The sequence below is a fragment of the Aegilops tauschii genome, chromosome 2 (genome assembly GCF_002575655.3).
Source record: "Aegilops tauschii subsp. strangulata cultivar AL8/78 chromosome 2, Aet v6.0, whole genome shotgun sequence".
NCBI lineage: Eukaryota > Viridiplantae > Streptophyta > Magnoliopsida > Poales > Poaceae > Aegilops > Aegilops tauschii.
In genome coordinates this window covers 7,418,679-7,442,090 of record NC_053036.3, presented here as the reverse complement: position 1 = coordinate 7,442,090, position 23,412 = coordinate 7,418,679, and the positions used below count along the sequence as shown (strand labels likewise).

At 40.4% G+C, this 23,412-nt stretch overlaps 1 protein-coding gene across 1 annotated transcript; it reads right to left on the bottom strand.

The window, feature by feature from the left end:
* Nucleotides 1-14,738: 14,738 nt before the first annotated feature.
* LOC141041903 (bidirectional sugar transporter SWEET4-like) lies at nucleotides 14,739-16,442 on the bottom strand. Its single transcript, XM_073509467.1, has 4 exons — nucleotides 16,408-16,442; nucleotides 15,383-15,761; nucleotides 15,173-15,301; nucleotides 14,739-14,900 (listed from the first exon to the last, which is right to left on the bottom strand). Exons 1-4 carry the CDS (start codon nucleotides 16,440-16,442, stop codon nucleotides 14,739-14,741), a joined length of 705 nt encoding a protein of 234 aa, XP_073365568.1.
* Nucleotides 16,443-23,412: the final 6,970 nt, after the last annotated feature.

The window sequence follows — 23,412 nt, the reverse complement described above, 5'->3', positions numbered from 1 at the left end:
ATCGCTACGAGTACGACTCCTTCATCCGCGTTCTTGCAACGCTTCCGCATCGCGATCTACAATGGTATGTAGATGCACTCCCCTTCCCCTCGTTGCTAGATTACTCCATAGATTGATCTTGGTGATGCGTAGAAAATTTTGAATTTCTGCTACGTTCCCCAACATGCGGATCGTGGCCGTTGGAGAGTGGAGCGTGGCGTCGTACGTGCGCGTACGCGTATGAGACTCCCTCATGTGTACTAGTTCAGCTGTGGGTGCAGTTCGTGCTGCGGGAGAAAAACTTTACCGTTCGTGCGGCGGGCGTTCGAGCGCCGGGAAAACCACCACCGTGTCCACTGCAGCTTCTTCTTCCTCCTTTCTTCTTCAGTCTCTGTGTGAGAGAGAAGTACAGAGAGCTCCGGCAAGCAAGGGAGAAGGCCACGGCAACAACAAACCGGTACGGAAGGTGGTGGTCGAGCATCTCCAAGACAACTCCTATGACCGACCTGGCGGGACCCAGCGACAGTGGCGCCCCTGGACGTTGTGCTCTTTGTTCAAAGTGCTGCGTCTATGAGGCCCCCCCTTCCTTCAGCCTTGGCTCCAAAGGGAAACCTCAGATCCACAGGATCGGGTGATGAAGGAGTCTTCTTCCTCCTTGGGGGCATCATCTCGGAGCCGGCTATGACCTGGAGACTGGTGGATGTCAGGATCTTGGCCGTGTGGTTTGCTAAGGTGGCCATTTAGGGGCGTTGATTGCTGTTTGGCAACGATAATGGCGTCGAGAGGAGCTTGGGTCGCGGCTCGGGCTCAGGCAGTCAATTCTTTCCGATGTGTCAAAGGTGCTCTTCTGTGGGTTGTTTGGTCGAGGTGGTGATGATGATTGGCACTCGGTCGTCGTTTGCGGTGGGCATGGTCATTGAAAGTCCAGCATATTTCCCTTGCAATGCTCGTCGTCAAAGTCAGAGTTGTCAGTTGTTCGTGCGTGTGGTCATCTGGTGGCATGTGGCATCATGGTTTCTGTGCAGCTGTTTGCGAGTTGGCTTCGATGATGGATCTCTGTGGTGAAGTCTGAGTCGCTTGTCCGGACAAACGGTGATGGCAATGACGCTCGCGGCTCCTAGACAGATGTCTTTTCCTCTTTGCAGCTCTGTGTATAATGTCGGTGGCCAGGTTGGCCGGTGGTGCCCATTTTTGTGGGCTGGGTTGTATCGGGTTTTGCTCGATTTTCCGCCAATTTACTAGGCAACTCTCGCTCTCTTCTTAATCAATGAAAATGGCAAGTCTTTTACCTCGTTTCAACAAAAGATAGTCTTAATAGACCTGCCCTCCGGCACTCACAATTCCGCAGCGCACATCAACCACATCTGCATAGGTCTTCTCTGCTCTTCATTGGATCCAAATATGGGAGAGTACTCAGGCAGGAGCTTAGAAGAAGGGGAAACATTTATGGAAGATGATTTGGAGCATTCGGGTGCTCCACCCCCTATATGAATATTAAATTCAAAAAACAAAGCAGGAAAAATAAAAAAAATCTGAATTTTGGGGATATCAAATCTGGGTGCTCAATCTACTCCCATGTGAAGTTTCATAAAAAAATACCAGGAAACGTATTCTCAAGTAAAAATGACAACAAATTTCTATGTATGAAAAAAAACTCTTTAGATGGATCGTAGGTTAGACTGTATTTTTTCTTCGCCACGGATATATTTTTTGGTATTTTCACGAAACATTCACACAGGAGTAGACCGGGTACCTAGGTTTGATATCCCTAAAATCCAGTTTTTTTAGTTTTCCTAATATTTTTTGAATTTTATATTCATATAGGGGGTGGAGCACCCAAGTGCTCCTGTGTATTACTGTATTTCCACCTTCACTTCATGGCGTGTATTCTTGTTTGTGCTGACTTTGCCTGCTGCAGCCTGCGGATCAAGCCACCTATATATTGACTGCTTTTGTTCCCTGTATTAACTATTTTTATGCGGCTTGTTTTATTACATGGCTCCAAAAAAGTATTAGTCTGGTAGTGATAAAAGGATAGATGAACTGGTAGAATCGCAGAAAGGATCAATTGCTAAGTTTTTCAAAACTAGTCATTCTTCTAGGGATTCTTTGCGATAGGCCATAGTAAATGTCAAAGAGAAAACATTTGAGAGTGTTGATGCTGCTGATGATGATATCATTATATCAATGTGGGTGATAATAATTCTAGTGAGCATGAAAATCTAGCTCATTCACCATATTCACAAATACCGTGTGTCGATGAACGACAACCATTCATTGTTTATATTTTTTATCCACGAAACTCGGGCAGTCTGCTTTTCTTTTCTTTTGAGGTGTGGACAGTCTGCTAGATGATAAGGTTAGGGATATTTTAGTTGAGAAGGGTCCTGTAAGAGAAAAGAATATTGTGTTCTGATCCAGGAACAAATGTAAGTTCATGCATTAACTTTATATCTCATGGTAACACAAAAGTTTTCCGTAGCAACCAGTTTTGCCAGGGTTATCTGGAGCTATATTGTTTCATCAATCAACATATACTATGTGCTCAATATTTACTTTACTTTAAAAAAAATAGCTTTTGTGTGTTAAGAAGCGCGAGTGCTATATCTTGCATTCAGCGAAGTGGAAAGATAAGCGCTACAGTAATCAGGCCGGCCCTTTAACACGCACCTAAAAGATAAAATAGAGAAGAAAAAGGTGAGCCGTCCAAGAGTCGATCCAACGATATCCTGGTTGAGAGACTGCATTGCTAGGCACTAGGTTAAGATTCCATTAGTGATAGATTCAACGGTGCGGTCCACTTGAAGGAAAAGAGCCGGTATTTCATAGATTTTCCCAGATTTTTTTAATTTTATTTTTCTTTGCGAGAAAACTTCCGATTTATTCATCTTCAATTATGGCAGTACAACGAACACTAGAAATAATAAAAATTACATCCAGATCCGTAGACCGCGACGACTACAAGCACTGAAGCGAGCCGAAGGCGCGCCGCCGTCATGGCCCCTCCCTTGCCGGAGTCGGGCACAACTTGTTGTATTAGACCGTCGGGAAGTCGTCGTGCTAAGGCCCCATAGGACCAGCGCACCAGAACAGCAACCGTCACCGATGAAGAATAACGTAGATCGAAAGGATCTAACCCGAAGACACACGAACATGGACGAACAACAACCAGATCCGAGCAAATCCACCGAGGATAGATTCGCCGGAGACACACCTCCACACACCCACCAACGATGCTAGATCCACCATCGGAACGAGGGCTAGGCGGGGGACCTTTATTCCACCTTCAGGGAGCCGCCGCCGTCTCGTCTTCTGAGCAGGACACAAACCCTAACAAAACTCGAAGGAAGAACTAACAACGAAGCCCTCCCGCCGGCCCTTGCCAAGATCCACCGTGCCCCCATGGCCCTAAGGCGACTGGAGACTAGGCGGACTTCCGGCGCCGCCGGCGAGAGGCACGAACCCTAGATTTGTTTTGGAGGAGGAGGAGGAGAGGATATCTCTGTCCGCTGGACTAATTTTATTTAATCAGTTTTATTTCTTTTTTCTTTTTTCCTTTTTTTTCTTTTTTTCTTCGCTTTTCTGTTTTTCATTTTTCTTATTTGTTTCTTTGGTTTTATTTTTTCCTTTTCTTTTATCTTTGGTTTCTTTTGTTTCTTTTCAGTTTTCATTTTTTGGTTTTCTTTGTTTCTTTTGGTTTTCGTTCTAAGTTTTATATATGTCAACAAGATTGTTCTAATACACGTTTAACAATTTTCCAATACAAACTTAACATTTCTATAATATATGGTCAACATTTTTTGTATACATATTTTTTAGCATTTTTCAAATACAAGATTTTTTTAATTACATGTTCAATATTTTTTCTGTACATTTTTAGCAATATTTTTAAATGCTTCATAAACAGTTTTCAAATAAAAATATTAATATTTTTTGAATACATGGTCAACATATTTTCTATACACATTAAACATTTTCCAAACGCCTGGTTAACATTTTTCAAACACTTATTAAAAAAATTAAAATTCTTGATTAACATAATTATTTACATGATCAAATATTGTCATTATTTTCTTAATACATGGTCTATATTTTTCTGTACAAATTTAACATTTCCCAGATGCTTTATTAACATTTATATATATGATAAAAAATTTAACATTTTTTAATGCATGATCAAACAAAATTCTAGACACGTTCAAGATTTTCTAAAAAGTTGATTAACATTTTTCAACTGTTTTTTGGAGTGCCTTTTGTAATTCACAACCATTTTATTTTATGGTCTATAGTGATGTTATTCATCACCCAGGGTGCAGAATAAGTTAATCTTCACCCGAGGTAATCTTACAATCACTTCATAATAAAATTACATTTGAAATTGAAATAATTACATTTCTATTAATTCACTACGTAAAATTTGGTATAAGAAAATAAAAATATAGGTCATAAGACAAGAAAATTTGAAGTTTATGTATATTTTACACTATATTTTTATGTTTGTAATTTTACATAATATAAAATATTTTTTATGGCGATTATATATTTTCTTACGGTCTCTTTTTACGTGAGAAATAAGATAAAACTTACGGAACGTAAAATTACAGTGCATTGGTGGTAAAATAGACGGGGGGGTGAAGAATAACTATTCCTCACCCAGTGTAGTGATGCTATTCATCACCCAGGGTGCAGAATAAGTTATTCTTCACCCGAGGTAATCTTACGATCACTTCATAATTAAATTACATTTGAAATTCAAATAGTTACATTCCTATTGATTCACTACGTAAAATTTGGTATAAGAAAATAAAAATATAGGTCATAACACAAGAAAATTTGTAGTTTATGTATATGTTACACTATATTTTTACGTTTGTAATTTTACATAACATAAAATATCTTTTACGGCGATGATATATTTTCTTACGGTCTCTTTTTACATCAGAAATAAGACAAAACTTACGGAACGTAAAATTACTGTGCATTGGTGGTAAAATAGAGGGGGATGAAGAATAACTATTCCTCACCCAGGGTGACGAATAGTCAATCCCTATAATGTGTATATATATATATATATACTTAGAATATTTTGAAGTATAAAAAAGTAAAATAAAATAAAAAAGAAAACATAAACGAGCTTGTGTGGCCTCCCGCGTGCGGGTTGTTCTTGTCTTGCCCTTGGGCCTCGTATATCTGTGGGCCGGTCCTAACCAACAGAAGGGAAGAACAACTACTCCCTCTGCCGCCAGCCGCAGGCGATCACCGGGGCTCAACCCTGGCTGCTCCTCCGCCCCACCTCCTTCTCTCCCCTACCTCTCTATGCCTGCCACCCGACCATGCTCCACGACCCCGCCGGCCAGTGGCCGCCTCGAGATGCGCTCGGCCACACATGACGGAGCACCCATGCGACTTTCCCATGGCACGCGGCAGCGACCCCGGGAAGCTCCCCATGGTGCGCGGCGGTGACCCTTGGCAGCTCCACTGGCGCGTGCTGGCGACTCCAAGCAGCGACCCTTGGCGGCTCCAACGGCGCATGGCGGCGACCCGGGATGGCGCCCCATGGCACGCTGCGAGGACTCCAAGTGGCTCCCATGGCGCGCTACGGCGACTCCAGGCGCTGACCACGACTGGAGGATAGCCGGGGAAGGAGGCGTTGGAGATGGCCAACATCGGCCGGGATTTACAAGGCCCATTTACTTTTTGAAAATGTTTGCATGGGCCTGATTACTTTTTTAAAACGCTTGCAGGGACTGATTGCTTTTCAAAATTTTTGTGGGGATTATTCTGTTAAAAATGAGGATATATTTGTAAATTTTAAGAGAAATGGGGGATTGAAGAAATTTTTTACAAGAGATTTTTTTGTTATAATATGAGGAAGATACATGTGGGCCCACATGTAAGTTAACGGTCAAACAAACGGTTCTCTTACATGCGGAAACCAACTGTCATAAACCTGGTCAAATGTTAACCAGTCAGTCATTTGGGATTTTTGAAACAGCAAACCACTGATATGGTCGGTATCTGCGACAAACAAAAATATGCTAGTATTTTAAAACACTAAGCTGAAAAGTGATAGTTTTATACTATTCACTTTGATGTACGACATGTCATAGTCTGATGTCGAGCTAGCCACCATTCAGAACCGTGCACCGACGCCTCCTTCTCCGATGATCCGGCCAGACTGGGCCACCGATAAAGACTAGATGGCCTTAGCAGTGAGATCGGTATTATGTCTGACTAACCGCCGGTTACATGCTGTTTGAGTTGGTGCAGAGCTGGCATGATTATTTCTGTTTTTTCTTGGTTTGAAACCGACTTTGCTAGACTAAGTGGCTGAGCTAGGTCGTGCTGGCATCACATGCGTCCCTCGCTTAGAGCCGTTCCTATCTTCTATGATTGGAGTAAAGTCAACGTTGTTTGCTTATATCAATATAGGTTGGCAACCAACAAGCCGTTTACCAGGCAACAACCTCGGCCAGGATGCATCTAAAGCTAGGCAAGGTTGCTGCTGCTCATCGCCGAAGAGCAAACACCTCCGTCGACTCCCTTCGATCTTTCTCCAGGTTAGTGCTACATGCGCAATCTTGCTTATTTACTTACACGTTGCACAACGTAAATCATTCATGGGGATGATGGACGGAAAATATAGTTAGTGGTTACTGTTGAAACGAGCTTTCAATCATATGCATGTGGTTGGCGTATATAGTTTCAATCTTTGCTCTTTCCTCTTTTCATTGATAAGTTCGTGTAAACAAAGGATCCACGGCAATTGATGCATACTCGAGCATAGCAAAGAAGAACGTCGCGGATAGGCCGGGGTGGCCATCAAGATGGATTACAACAGTATGTATTCTAGATTCTTCCTCCTTTTTGAAAAAAAAGTATTCAGATTTGAGAAAATGATAGACATTTTTCCGAAGGATAAAAAGCTGGTAGTGGCACATATGGAGATGTATACATGGTACAACTAATATTTGTAGAATTGTTTCTCTAGTTTTTAAATTGATGAGACCAGCGTTGGCTAAAATCTACACAGTGGCATTATCCCTTGATTTGAAGCGTTTTGGTGCTTCGGGGTTTGTGGGGTCGTTACGGGCCTGTTTGTACGTGTATGTTGTTTAGTTTTATTCTCTTTCTCTTTTTACTTTTTATTTTTTTCACATTTTAATTCATTAGCTCTTATTAAAATATGTGAACGTTAAAACATGATCAGTTTCAAAATTTCACATTTTTAAATTCAAGGTATTTTTGCATTTCACTTTCACTTTTAATGTTTGCGAATATTTTATAAAAGTGAAACATTATTTAATATGTGAATATTTTGTTGAAATCCATGAATATATCTTAAGTTCATGAAATTTTTCTAAAATTCTTAGTTTTTTAAATTTGATTTTAAAAATCCTTGAACATCTTTTAACTCGACTAAAATTTTCAAATTAAAAAATAGCCGATTTTTTCTGAGCTAGTAGTGATGCGAGCGGAAAAAACATTAAACAAGCATGAGGAAAGAGAGCCAAGCTGAGCGAAGGAGAGCTTTGTGTGCCGTCCCATGTTAGCATTATACCAGCAATTCTATTGTTTTAGCAAAGGAGAGTGATTTCAACACAGTACATGAGTGCATAATGGGGAAGAGACTGCTGTGAATGGGTTTCATTGTGTATGCTTGATTCTTTTTTTGAGAAATTTTCTGAAGCAAGGATTATGAGGACTTAAATTATAAGAAGTTTGACAACTGAGACCAATGGGCCTAGATCTTCCTTAGGACTGAGAAGAGGAGATGATTTTCAGCTTCTGAGTATGCAGGGCCAACGGCTCGAGAAACATATTACAACTAAAGATTCCTGTTTTGAAATGTAAGGCGTGGTTAGATTTCTGTAAGAGAAAATTTTGACAAAGAATTACTCTAGTAATACCTTAGTTTATGTGATATAAATTTTAAGTTTTTTTAGAGGAAAACTTCTGACCTATTCGTCTTTAATCATGTCAGTACAACAAACACCGGAAATAGTAAGCATTACATCCAAATCAATAGACCATGTAGCAACGAATACATGCATTGAAGCGAGTTGAAGGCGCCACCATCATCGCCCCTCCCTTGCCGGATCTGGGAAAAACTTGTTGTAGTAGACAGTCGGGAAGTCCCCGTGCTAAGGCCCCAAAGGACCAGCGCACCAGAACAACAACTGTCGGCAATGAAGAGTAGCGTAGATCAGAAGGATCCAACCTGAAGACACACGAACGTAGAAGAACGACGACCAGATCCAAGCAAATCCACCAAGGACAGGTCCGCCGGAGACACACCTCCACACGCCCATCGACGATGCTAGACGCACCATCGGGACAGCGGGGAGGCTGGGAGAACCTTATACTATCTTTAGGGAGCCGCCGCCGTCTCATCTCCTTGAGCAGGACACAAACCCTAATAAAACTCGAAAAAATATCCAAAAACGGAGCCCTCCTAATGGCAAGGGCCATGATCCACCGCGTCCACATGTCCCGAAGGACATAGGAGATGAGGTGGATGGGCGGCGCCGCCGGTGGGAGGAAGAGGAATCATAAGATTTTATTTTTGGAGAGGAGGCGACTGCATAGGATACAGTTCGTCACACGATATAAAATTAAGTTCATTAGTAAATACTGAAACAAATCTAGTGATACCAATTTCGTGCCATATAAACCACATAATAACACACTAATTCCCCGCCAAAATAAAATAAAAATATGAACACACTTTTATTTGGTTAAAGTCATCTCTTCAGTAAATCCATTAGACCTATATCTTGAAACAGAGGAAGTACTAAAAATGAATTTTACTCTCCCGAGAAAAGGATTTGCACATATACATTTTTTTAGAACGAAGGCTCACGAAGAGCCCCGCTTTGAATTAACAAAGCCATTAACCGACCAGGATCACAACCCCAAAACAAAGCAAATACCAAAAGGCGAATGAGAGGAAGATCATGTGCCACCAAAAGGCATGCCACCGCCACAACACCTGGCGCACACCTACATCAAAGTTGAACAACCAACCTTGTTCCCTAAACAGTGCCTTCAAGAAGGTTACGATGCCAAGAGTGTCACCGGCGCCTACTAGGATTGGGGTTTTCTCCCGGGAAGCAAAGGGGAAGGAGATGGGATAAATTTACCGGATAGGCGCCTCCAGGAAGGTGAGCGGCTCCCATGGGCGTCACTACTGTCGAAGCCAACAAGGCTGGCTTGAGATTCCTTGTGATCTAACATTCCCGTCACCAGAACTCACCCATCGAAGGACCGGAACAAACCAGTGTTTGGGGGGGGCCCCACCTCTGCGCCCTGGCCTGCATCCTTCGGAGAGCTCGCCATCAACACGGCCGAGAGCAGAGGCCCGTCTAGCGCCACCTTGCGCCCCTCCACCACCTTCATCGATAGCGCCTCGGGCTTGGCCGACGACTACCTTAGGCGGCAGCGTTGGGAGACTGAGGGGGAGGAGGGAGGCGACGGTGCATCTGGGCTTTAGTCCCAAACAAGTTAGGGTAGGCTAGAGGTGAAGCACATAAGATCTCGCGACCAACTCATGGCTCCGGCACATGGATAGCAAGCTTCCACGCACCCCTGTCCATAGCTAGTTCCTTGGTGATGCTCCAATCCTTCAGGTTTCTCTTAACGAACTCCTCCGACCTCTCTTGACATCCTCCGCACGCTTTAGCTGTCCACTATGAACTGGAGCTTCTGGAGGTCTGCACTAAATATGCTCAAACCATCTCAGACAATGTTGGACAAGCTTCTCTTCAATTAGTGCTACCCCAACTCTATCTCGTATATAATCATTCCGAACTCTATCCTTCCTCGCGCGGCCACACATCCATCTCAACATACGCATCTCCGTCACACCTAACTGTTGAACATGTCGCCTCTTAACCGAGATGGCAACACGATGGGGAGATTTTCTGCACATACACATTTTAGATTAACATAAGGCTATGATTAGGAGATATAAATCCCAGTAGACTGTGTTGTGCAAATGTAGCATACACCCCTTCGAGAACGGGTCTGGCTCAACATGTTTTCATTTTCCGTTTCTACCCTTTTTTCATGCAGTTAAAAAACAAATTCGCCATTTTGTTCATTTCATTTTTTACATTTTGTTGCCTCATTTATTTTTTGTATTTCTAATTTATACTGTATTTTCTTATGTGCATTAATATTTTCTATAAATAATTTTTTTATTCAATATAGGCCCATTTGTTTTTTAATAGACAAATATATTTTTACCAGTTAAGTAAGACATAAGTTATTTGCCATTTATCTATTCTGTGATTTCACAAATATATGTTCCATGCAGGGATTAACTATTCGTCACCCTAGGTGAGGAATAGTTATTCTTCACCCCCCTTTATTTTAACATCAATGCATCATAATTTTGCATTCCGTAAATTTTGTCTTATTTTAGACGTAAAACTAGAATGTAAGAAAATATATAGTCGTTGTAAAAAATAATTTATCTTACGTAAAATTGCAAATGTAAAAATATAATGTAAAGTGTACATAAAATGCGATATTTTTGGTCTTATGACCTATTTTTTTTCTTATGCCAAATTTTACGCAGTGAATCAATATGAATATAACTATATCTATTTCAAATGTAATTTATTTATGAAATGATCGTAAGATTATCTTGGGTGAAGAATAACTTAGTCTGCTGCCTGGGTGATGAATAGGCTTTCATATAATCAATATTATTTTATGAAATAAGAGTACATTTCCGTTGAGAATATCTACATTTGCTCAGAAATATTTGTTCATTTATAATTTTCTTTCCACTTTATTTTCCTATTTATTCATTATATTAATATTTCTTAATTTTTTCCTTTCATTTCATTGTTTGCAAGAGTCACAGACATTAGATTTCATGCAGATGCTTGAACATGCATGGACGTTTCTTATCTAATACGTGAAAATCATTTGTGGCATGAGTTATTCTTTTACTTTAATTTTTCTTCACCATTTTCATGACTTCTTTTAGTTTTTACTGGTTGGCAAAACATGACTCGTGTTTATTGTCAAAACATAGGAACATTCTTATTTTCTATACATGAATAAATGTCACAAAATATATGAACAGGGCTAAAGTAAATAAACTTATAATTAAATTTTAAATGGGAAAGTTAACATGAAAATAAAAGATTAGAAAAAAAGATACACCGAAGAAATTAGAAGGAAAAATAAAACAAAAACAATCTAGGGATATGGGCCAACCTAATGGGCCGACCCATGTACCAATGCTGCATGCGTCCCTCATGTATTTTGCGCTACCATCCCCCCCCCCCCCCCCTTCCCCCCTAAGGGACCCTCAATGCAGTTACTTTGGTGTTTCGGCCAGGCCCATGATGAGGGGTAGGGTCTTTTTCCCATTTTGGTTTACGGTCTCATCTGTTTATTTCCTTTCCTATTTTATTTTTTTACTTTCTTTCTCTCTTTTACATTTTTTCAAGTTACATTCTAGTTATAATTATTTCCCACCTTTGCCTTTGTTTTCATATTCTTTTGTTTCCTTTTGCTTTTTTTTTGACACATCACTATAGGTAAAGCACCCCACAATTTTAAAACTTTATTTCAATAATAAGAATATAATATGCACAAGGTTACTAGAAGTAACCAAAGAAAGGGGGAAAATGTACAAAATAAAGAAAGGTTACAACTCCGGGGGGGGGGGGGGGGGGGCACCTAACAAGCTCATCCTTAATCCTACCTTTAATTATATAGTAGAGCAAAGAGATATCATGGATGAAGGCACCTCTCCATCTGTTAATGCTTGGTCTATGATGCTTAAAAACCTTAGCATTACTAATGAACGAGATGTTCCAGCAAGCAATGAAAACCACCTCAGCACAAAAAACTGCTTTCCTAATTAACTACGTATCCTTTTTCTTTTGTGTCAAGTACATTAGTTTTCCATTTTTTTTTCTCTTTTTAACTTCTACATGGACATCTTGAGCAAAATACAACAATTTTATAAAAAACATGGATATTCATTCTTTAATATGTGAACATTTTGTAAGTGAATTGTGCTTTCATAAATGTGGAAACACTACTTTTTAAGTATTTTATTGCAAGTATTATTTTTTGACACAAGAGTAATTGATATACTTTTTGTTCTCTACTTTTGTGACTTACATTTTTTCTAAGTATCTCTTTTCTTTGTATTATTTCTAGTTTCTCAGTGTGCTGTGTTTAACAACTGAAACCATGTTGTACGTGTATCTGTCAAATAGAACATGAATGCATGGTTGGGCTAACTTTGCTAAAAAGAAAGTGTTTATGCACCAGTAAAAATATATTTATACTTATACGTAATAATGTTTAGGAATTTACATGAAGAAACTAATAATGTTGAAGCATAAAAGACTTTGGCGGTGTTTTGTTAGGCTTAAATTTGTCTTTTTGAGTTTGGCTTATAAGTATGAAAAAAACACCTATATTTGTGCTTTCAGCTTTGGACTGGATACCTTTACATTAAGGTATAAGTTAAAGCCAACGCTGAAAGCACAAACTAGGTTCTTTTTTGGTTTATAAGCCAAAATCCAAAATTCAAATTTTAATTCTGAGTGGGGCTACTTTTTTTTTGATATTTAACTGTTAGAAAATTCATCGTCTAGTTTCCAAAAAGAAAACAAATATGTGTATAGAAATGGGCCAGCTTTTTTGCTTTGGTTTTTGGGCCGGAATTTTTTCTTCATGCGTAGACTATGAATCGTCAAACATTTTATGGACAAATAAGAAACATTGTTATTGTGTCCATGCAAAAAAATCGAATATCATTTTTTTTCATTATACCGGGCTCCTTGGAGCCTGCTGCAAAACATCTCACGCATAGATATTGTCATAAGTCAAGCTTTGTATTTGTTGGGTCAAGTTTATAATGCAAAATATCAACATCAACAATATACACGCACGGGCTTACTTGATACTTCAAAGTTTATGGAGAAAATATATATATGATGTTTTACCAACTTTATAAGTATCTTTCTAGAGGAGCTTAATTAACATTTCAATATCACAAGCAGGTAACTGAAAACTTGATGAAAAGATTGCATGCAATGTGCATGTATTTATCACAGGAAATGAGCATTTGACGAGTGTGTACATGTGTTGAGATTGCATTGACATGTGTGCACACTTATCCCAAAAGTATGGCATGTATACAAAATATATGTTGTCCATTAACTGAAGAAACTATACACTAAGGTACGTGCCTACGCCTCATTGTCATAAGAATTCAAATCATATAGTGACAGTGAAAGCATGTGCAACTTATGATAATTATCTTCCTATGTACAAATTTATTGTATCCTTTGTTGTCTACATCATATTATGGTATATTAGTTCATGAATGGCCCTGCTTGCGATGTTGCTTCTAGCAGTTGTGGGAGCCATCTGATTTGAAGTACTGTGTGGTGGTTGTGTGTGTCTAGTTTGGTCTTAGTTTGCAATGCAGGAACATACAAGCACAAAAATAGTAAAATCATCAGAAATAAGATGCCATGTATATGAATTCTTACAAGAAGCAAAATCACATGACTAGTTTAATGGTTCCTTTGATTTATAGGATAGGGCAAACTAAGGATTGCCATGCCTTCCGATCTGTATACTGTTGAATTGGGACAAATATGTGTTTGTTGGAGGAGTACAAACTTTTCCAAGAGGTTAAAGGAGCCATAAACATGATTTTGGATATAAACCGCAGAAGATAAGTGCAAGAACTCGAGACACAAATAGAAAACATGAGGTAAAAGTAAATCCACATGTTTTGGTAATTTGTGTTTGCCCCTGATGAATAGTAGATTGAAAAAAGTGAAAAATTCAAAAAATTCTAATATTTTTTGACATAGGAGATGCTCAGGTGTCCAAGGAGCATGTAAAGTTTCACAAAGTTTGTACATTCTAGGACCTCAAGGCAAAAAAAAATTCATGTCCAAACTATGTTCCTTTTCAAAGTTTTGTTTCATATCCAATTCTTGTTTTTACCACGACCTCCCTGAATGTCCAAACACCACAAAACTTTGCACACACATCAAGCATTCGAGCATCTTGGATGCCAAAGAAATTTAGAACTCTTTGATTTTTACTAGTTTGTTTAAATTGACTATTCACGCCGAGCTACAGATGCACCTGGGCACCAAATCGCTGCACTCCACATCTTTATTTTGTTCAAATTACTGTGCGAATACCATAGGATCCGAAATGATTTGGGCTTGGATCCACATGGAGTCTTACAAATTTTCCTATAGAAATTCAACCCTATAAAGTCCTACGCCTTTCCTTGTTCTGAGCCAGGCCTCTACTTGAGCGCAAACTGAGAACTTCACTAGTAATAAACCTCGACACCACAATGAAGACCTCGTGAACATAGGTTGTGAGTAACAACGGTTGTTTATGCTGATAATAGCAACCAATTTTGAGATGCATAATATCCAACTTGCTGATGCATCGGAACAACGTGAACAATGCAAACATAATAATAACATGCATGAACTCATCTAAAAGGAGAATTCCTCATATTTTTCTTTTAGAAGTCATGAAATGAATAGATTGCATTTTTTATCTCAAAATTGTGTTTCATATTTTCTTCTAAAAAGACGGGCTCTTCGTGGAGCCTATAATCGATCCATCAAGTTTCCACAGACAGACCAATCATTCATGGAAAAAAATCTCACACTTCTAGTTCAAATTAAGTCTCTATTCCTCGTAGTCAAGAAACAAAGTTTTGATGTGCCTCCACAGACTTATACTGGTGGTGGAGATGACACGAAGAGCTTTCCCATCTCGTAGCTGTAGTCAATTACATCATCGGTTTGGACGGAGTGGATGCAGGTCATGTTGTATATCAGGTAGGAGTATACAACGATTTGCATTGTCGCGGATAGAATGCCCATGAAATTCGGTACCTACACACACAAAATGATAGTAATGAACCTAAACTCTCCAACAGCAGAAGTCTAGTTTTTTGCTTTCCGTAAGAGCAAATGTAGCATGCCTACATTGGAGATATTATTACACTTAGTACACCACAAAATAAGTCCATTCATAGAAATGTCATCTGTGCAATGGAACTCAAAATAAGAATGCAACATGGAGGAAAAACAAACTAGTTGTCATGTGTGGCGCATATGCACTAAGGAACAAATTGGTCGCACCAGGAGACAAATATAATACATACCACAATGTAGAGGTTCATGGGGACGGATATGAATCCGTAGGCAGTCCAAGAAGATGCACTAAACAGGGAGACGAGTGCCATGATCATTGGGTTCATGTTGTTGATTTTCTTGCTCATTATCACCATCACCTGCATTACAAGCTCAATCGGTTTCAAATCATCTATGAACGAACAATAGATTACACTTCACTAGCTGTAGCTTGCACTCACCAGGTCATATATAGGAACAATATGTGTAGATGCTCCAGATGTTGAAGCAATGACATTGACGAAAGTACTACTCCACCTATGCGTTAGCACCATAGAGAGTACTATTACTATCATTATCACAGAGACCATGCTGACTGTGAATAGAAGGACAAGGGCTTCCATGCGCTTCTTCCCTTTTGCAAACTTGATGTAGAAGTTGATGTAGAAAAAATGAGCGATGATGCCCATTCCACTGATGATGAAGAGCAAGAGCTTGTTGGGGAGATCCGTCGAGGCATACAATGACCACATCACACTATTGAAGAACGCGAAGAGGTGTGCATATACCATCCGATCTCCTATGGACCCTTCCTTCAATATAGGATTCACGAATGTGTACCTGCATGAAAAAGACACATGGATGGCCACCACTTAGGTAAAAACATGAAAATGTTTTCCACGAGTACATGAGTCCAACACCTATCCAAAGGTCCACATGATTCCAAGATTCGTACATGAGAGTGTTGCAGTTTACTCCCCTCGCATATTATAATATTTTGGGCATATATAGAACACAAAATATGCTATATACGCCCTCTCGACTCTCCTATATATATTAAATTCAAAATCCCCTTCCCCCATATGGTGTAATGTAGTATTGTTTAGCTTGACATAAAACCTTTGTGAAGATTTATTATCTTTGATTCTATGGAACATCATAGCGTAAGCACCAATCCCAACATTCTCGTCACAACATATACTTTCCCTTACTTGTAATTCCTTGGGAATGTGCGTGGCAAACTTTGTCGGGAGGAAGGTTGCTTTTAATATCCCCTTTCGGCATATCAATCATAGCACATTCCGTTCTTAAGAAAGATCTTTCCAAAATAATAGGAGTAATAGTGCAGCACAACACCAATTCTTTTTGGTAAATGGTAGATTGGTTAAATAAGTTATAATTATTTTTTGCTTCGGGGCTAAGATATGATCAAATGTTCTAAGAAACCGGATCTACTGTTCCTGTTGAGCACAACTAACACATAAACCATACGGTTTTCCCTACAACGTAGTAACATGCCATAGCTTCTAAAGTTGATAGAAACATGTGTACCTTTTTCTTTATTTCTTGTGATGCATTCTGTAATTTTTTTATGTCTATTAGTTACTCTTTTTAACTGTTGTTGTATAATACTTTAATGCAAATTGCACTCGCTTTGCATACAGGGTACACCGAAATATGACAATGCAATCAGGGCACTGTCAATGAAGAATTGCAATCACGTTTCTCTTTCCGCAGTACTTTGGAGAGTTCTTAAGATTACTTATTTTCCAGTTAGTGCAAGATTTAATTTTCTAAAAACCTTCAAGAGTAGGGCTATTTTTGGCACATCATGGCCAAATAGAAAGTATTGCAGATTACAATGATCCAATCTATCAGCAGTGTGCAATATCACTAGGTTAAGTTTTTATATACCTGCAATTTTTAATTATATAGTGCCATTTATTTGCCTAAGGATGTTTCAATAAATTTTTGAATCTGCATTTGCTTGAGGCAAGCTATCTTTTGTAGGTTCATGTCTTAATCTTTATTAAAATAAATTTTGTTTAACCTTTATGTAGGGTGTTTTATTTATTTTCATCTTCACCTTTTTTGAGAGAAAGGAGATGGTGGCTTAATAAAATATTTGAGCCAGGAAAGTTTTTCTTGAGTATATTATTATGATGAAGTAAGAGACTATTAGCACATGTATAAGTATAGTACTAGTGTGGGCGTGTGACTCTCTCATCCTCTTAAATATCATGGCTTCAGAGAGGTGTATTGTATAAAAAGGTGTGGTTTGATTCCGAGCATAAATGCTTACCTAGACTTCTCAAAGCGGATGCTACCCAATTTCTGCTTAAGAAAATCCTATTTTACTACATTATTAGTATCTTCCTACGGTTCTTCAAGTGAAATTAAGTTATTTTCTTTTTTATATAGGCCAGCCCGCACAGTCCAAAGGGTACTAAATCCCATGTCAAGATAAAAGTTCGAGGGAGACGTGCACCATGTGATGCTTAATTAGCGTTCAGCTGATTAGAAATTGCAATCAAAGTTAGACTTCTTGCACCTAGTATTTGTAGCATGCAGTGCTTTTACTTGGAGTGCCTTTTTCGTCATCTGGCTTGTCCAATTACACGTTATGACGATGTTTTTTAGTAAATGATCTGATTTATGAATCAATTAGACATAATACCTCTGATGGAACAAACTGAAATAAATAGGAACAACAAATATCCATGATAAACTAAAAATTACACCAAGGATCTTCTATATCATTCCCTCTAGTTTCACATTTTGTATATTGACTTTCCAGCATGACTCGGCTGAAATAATTGCAGAGGACTAAATTTACCCAAGCTGGACTAACATCAAACTTTATGAAAAGCCGCTTAGCCACCTATACCCTAATAGGTGAGAATCTGGTATCGTTCAACGCACCGTGGTGAGTGACAGACCACTTGCCTGGCAAGTCCTCAAATGGCTGACTTGTCATCGTATTATCAAAGAATAAGACGAGGAGAACAAAAGATTGAAATGCGAAAACTACTAACAAAAATTAACTTTACACCATCACCCTGGCGGCCACCAGCATCAAGGAGAGCCGAAACACTAGACGACGACCAAAAGATTTGTGGTTGTCGATCAGCAGAAGGACCAGAATATTACAAGCACTCTAATGCTGGCCATGACCAGCCCAAACCAGGAGGGAAACAGGGTCATGGGACTTTTATTCCGGACGACGTGTCGTTACCGTTCCATTGAGATATCGTCCCAATAAGGATACAGAAAACTTAAACTGTACCAGTACCTCTGTTTCTAAATAGTTCTTATATTTAGAAATAGAGGGTGTAGAAACTAAAATTACACTTCAACACTCGTGCATGTGTTCCCCCACCTTCTAGTGACGCCGGCAGAGACGCCCGGGTGCCGGGGGGGGGGGGGGGGGGGGGGGGGGCGCGAGAGAGAGCCAAAAATTGGACAATGTCGTCCAGCGTCCTAGATCATAAGTATGTATGTATAAACTGGTGATGGGGACGTACAGACACGTAATTATTTTTCGGAAAGGGTATAGGCACGTAATTGCGTCACTAGATCTGAACCACCTAAATGTCGTGGTCAAAACAGAAGCGATTCGAGTTTGTTAGCTGGTTTTGTGCACATGATAGTAAAATACTTCCTTACGTTTTTATATTATGGGACGGAGAAAGTATCATTTATTTATTTTCGGTTGGACGGCGAGTTGCCGAAATCAGACACCGTAGTCGTGCCCAGGGGATCCGCGAGGTGGACGGGAGATGACGCTGCAGGTGTTGCATGCGTTCCGCTGGGTAGCTGCGCGACCGGCCCGCGCGGACCGTTCTCATGGGCGGCCGGCGGGGTTCCGCGGGGAAGCAGGGGCCAGGGAGGGACGTAGCGGCAGGTGCCGCCGGGCAGCGATGCTGGACACCGACGAACGCTGGCTGCGCTGTATGGGAGGGGAGGCCTGACGGCTGACGCCAATCCAGGATGAGGCGCTTGGCAGAAATACGCGTACGGTGACGGCAAGAGATGCGGACGGGGACGACGCACCTCGGCGCCATCCTCGTCGTGGGCAAGTTTCCTCGCGGAGCAGGCTTTCCTGGGGAGGGAGGGGACGCCTGGTTCAATTCGCCAACTTCACCAGCAGCTCCGTCTGGTGTGGGCACGTACAGGCTCCAGGTGGGCACTGCGAGAAAAGGCTGAGGAGGACGAACGGGAGGCCATGAGCCCATGAGGCAGGGCCAGAGCGGCTTTGGAATGCAGCGGACGGGATCTACCCGCCGACAGCGGTGGCTAGCCGGCTAGGTACGTAGGGCTAACAAATTTTCCTTGTGCCTCCCCAGAAGAACTAGGATCTTTGGCTCTCGATCTGAATTTATATGAGACAGAAACTTACGTAGGAGCATAGAGGAGTATGACGGCGATAATGCTGCCGGCGATGTTGATGACGGTGAGGGAGCGCGATGCAGCGGACCGCTCGCCGGCGACCTTGCTCGCGACGTGGACCACGCCCACAGAGTAGCCATCCACCATGGAGAACATGCGGGAGACCATCGCCTAAACCAACGCAAGAGCAGCTGCGCCAAGGAAAGCAGCAACAGGAGGAGGAGGAGGAGGAGGAGGAAGAATAAGAAGAATAAGAAGAATAAGAAGAAGAAGAAGAAGAAGAGGAGAGGTCGGCGGACCTCGTCAGTGACGGAAAGAAGAGTTGGTGCACAGGCCACAGGGTGGTGGAAGAAGAAGATAATTGATAGATAGTCATATTGGCTGATAGAGAAAGAAAGGTAGCTATTTGGGCGTGCAAACACCGCCTCTTGCGCAGCTAGACTATTGAAGTCCTGGGTTACCGAATGGCAACTACCCACAAGAAAATTAAGTAGATTTTCTTTACTTCGTGGACCTGGACCCGGCTTCCTTATGAGGGACCTCAACTCATCTTGTATTAAAAGAACTTTTTTGGAAAAACTTATTTCCTTTTTTCTTGAAAAAGACTAAAATCTATTACAAGAGTTCATCAGAAGTACAAAGCACCCCCAACATGATAAAAATTACATCAGGGTCTTTGGACCATCAAACGATCACCGCCGCCAAAACAAGCTGCCAACGGGCCGCTGCCGTCACTCTCATACCAAAGTCGGGATGATCTTGTCGTTGGCAGCCGGAAAGTCCTCATGCGCATGCCCCTAAGGACAATGCTGGCCTTGATGTATGGCCAGCGGGGTAACGTCTAATTGAGATGATTTTCATATTTTCTCATGCCACCGAGATTTCAAACCCTGGTCCAACCAAATTTCAAATTATTTTGAAAGGACATTTGTCGGGGTGACGTCTAGTACTGAAATATGAAGACACAATCAGAGATGCTGACAAAGAAATCAAGAACACGACCAAGAAGTGACTGAAAGAGGAGGTGTACTGAGGATGTGTTTCCCGACGAAAGTGGCCGACGCCGCATAAAGCATGTTACCATGGGCGACGCCGACCATATCAATCGGCGGCCAAAGAAGGCGAGAATGAACGGAGGCATATATGGTACTGTGAAAGCTAAGTTTTTCGTTGGATCCATGTTCTTCAGAAAAATTGGGTTTGTTCCGAAGCCGACGTATGCATGATCGGGGCTCGGGGCACATGTTATTCATTTGGCGAGTTGACCTAATACCGTTCCGCCTAACATGCGTTTGTTATTGAGGTTGGGCAAATTATACCATAAACAATATCATGTCACTTCAGGTAACTTCTAACGGTGACTGTTCCCAGTGGATAAGCGTCGTGATTTGCGTCTCCTCTCTACCTTGTACTCCGTACCAATTATATATTCCTCAGATACTATGCGCTTCCAGTTTATGTGGTGCCCAGGCATTTTGAGTTTTAAATTTGTGCATCAATTTGACCAATGGTAATGATGAAGAGGCTGGGCTCAGGCCCCTTTGCCAAAAGAAAAAAAAACAGTTTAACCAATGAAAAATGGGTTGTGTACCATAAAAATTATACCATTGAATCGTAATTAAATAAAACATTTGGATGTTAGTTTTATTAGCAAGTCACTAGTTCGGATCAAAATCATGAAATACGATGCATCCATGTAAATCGCGGGAGGTATTCAAACTTTTACAACAAGTAGGCTCTCACCGAAAATTCACAGGGTCATGCAGGTGCGGGGGCACGCGTCTGCGGAAATGTCCGCAACCGTTGATCTATGCTATGATCCGAACAGGTTTTTCCACGGAAATTGGTTGAAAATGGATGAAAATTCTTCACCCTCTGAATACGAGACAATATGTGTTTCTTTTGTACAAACAGTACTCGGGTCGTTGTTATATGTCTTTCTACCTGTGTGTATGCTACATCATCCGGTTACATATATTTTTCAACTAGTTTCCTACACTGTTCATCTTTTTTCTTCCTTCATTCCTGTCTTGTTCCGCTCTTTAGTCCTAGTACTGTTTCCTCCTCTTCTTTCTATATTTCTTTTCGTTCTGTGTAATTACTTTTCTTTACGTGATGTGGATTCGTCTGTTCATCCTGTTCTGCCCCTTCGCAAATTCATGTCATCGTTCTTCACTTCAAAAATTGCTACTCTTTTTTACCAACTTTTGATTTTATCTTCCCTCAAATATCCATCCTTCGATTCTTCAACACTTGCAGGCTGGTGCTGTCAAATATTATTTTGTGGAAAGACTTTGATGCCTTCCTTATGAATTTTCCCCTACCAGATACCATTTCAATTTTGTTCTTCAAACTGCACTGATTTTTGTATGATTTGATTTCTTCAGTCCTAACATTTTCGGTCCCAAGTTATATTCTACGGGACTGACTTCCACTTTTTAGCAAACTTAACCAGCCAACAAGTCCTAAAATTTCTACCTAGTTTTGTACGTAGTAACTTGTGCCCATTCTGCTAATTAAATTTCTAATAATTTATTACTGTGCGCAGCCAACAAGTCATGACGCCGAGTTACCTAACATTTAGTTTTGTGGTGCGCACTCTGCAGACGTCTCAACTTCTTTCTCGCTCCACTTTTCCCCTCGTCTTGTTCCTTTTTACTGTCATTGTGTAGACCTGCTCTATTCACAACCCTACCGGATGTAGCTACCATTGCTTGCCAGAAGTCGATGGTGACAATCCTCGAAAAGGACTACAGCTACTGCAGGTGGACGTCTACGCTCCCCTCGCAACTCGCGGTATGGAAGAAAACCCCAATGGACCTCAATGCAGTTCATGAAATGGAGGTAAATCACCATGTATCCTTCTTAATCTCGTCCAAATCAGGTCCAACTACTTCTTTTCTACTAAACTGGTTGTTAGTACTTTTCTAGTGCCCAATTTGTTATGATCACAGAGACTTTTGCGAAGAGGACAATGTTCTGAAGAACAACTACTTCTCCCTCTTTTTCCACCAGATTGTAAAGAAAGAACAACAAGTTTCAAATAGTTATTCGAATCTTGTTCATTAGATGTCTAATTTATTTGTTAGTTCATTATAGGTTTTTCATAACTATGTTCTCCCTTATTGACTGAACAAGATGTAGATCCAACATTCTTTCAATTGTCTCTGATTATTTCATCGTGTTCCCAAAATATTGCCTATTAGTCCAGCCCACATGTCCTTTTAATATATCCTGATTTCATACAGATTCAACCTAGCTAGAACTCATACCAATATTTTACGTACTGCTAGAGCAATAGCTAAGGATACATAAGTTGTGTTTAGATACCAACTTCATATTCATGTCTACCTATCTATAATTTTCACGTCTTGTAACATCACACTTTTTACATTTCAATATTAAGCCTGTTGGAAACATGACCTAGAGGCAATAATATATGTATTATTTATTTCCATGTTTATAATTGATGATATAACTACGGAGATAATATTATATGCCCTAGAGGCTGACCACGCTAGTAGGCTACGGAGGCATATTGGGAATTGTATTTGTTATCCTTGAGATTGATAAAATATTGTTCCTGTCATTTGGTTTAATTTTGTGTTGTTTGTACACTGGCATATGCCCGCATTCTTTTCCCCGGCGCATGAGAGAAATCGAAGTCCTCTACCCTTCTCACGGAGCATATTAGATTTTTCTCGTGTCAAACAGCAACAATCTGTGGGAAATCAACACCATCAGAGGTAAACACTCAATTAGCCTTTAAATCCAAATTAGGAAAAAAATGAATTAGTGAACCAAAACAAGGGGTAAGCTGTTGGAAATATGCCCTAGAGGCAATAATAAAGTTGTTATTATCATATTTCCGTGTTCTTGATAAGTGTTTATTCTCCATGCTATAATTATCTTAACCGGAAACTCAAATACATGCGTGGGTACATAAACAAACACCGTGTCCCTAGTCAGCCTCTACTTGACTAGCTCATTGGTTAAAGATGGTTAAGATTTCCTAACCATAGACATGAGTTGTCATTTGATAACGACATCACATTATTAGGAGAATGATGTGATGGACAGACCCAATCATAAGCTTAGCATC

What these genes read in the sequence shown, in the direction of transcription:
- LOC141041903 (XM_073509467.1), bottom strand. Translation starts at nt 16,442, where the DNA reads ATGGCATGTTACTACGTTGTAGGGAAAACCGTATG. An exon ending in GTTGTAGGGAAAACCGTATG is followed by an intron (nt 15,762 to 16,407) that starts GTTTATGTGTTA and finishes TTTTTCATGCAG; the next exon opens with GTACACATTCGTGAATCCTA. An exon ending in CCATGAACCTCTACATTGTG is followed by an intron (nt 14,901 to 15,172) that starts GTATGTATTATA and finishes TTGTGTGTGTAG; the next exon opens with GTACCGAATTTCATGGGCAT.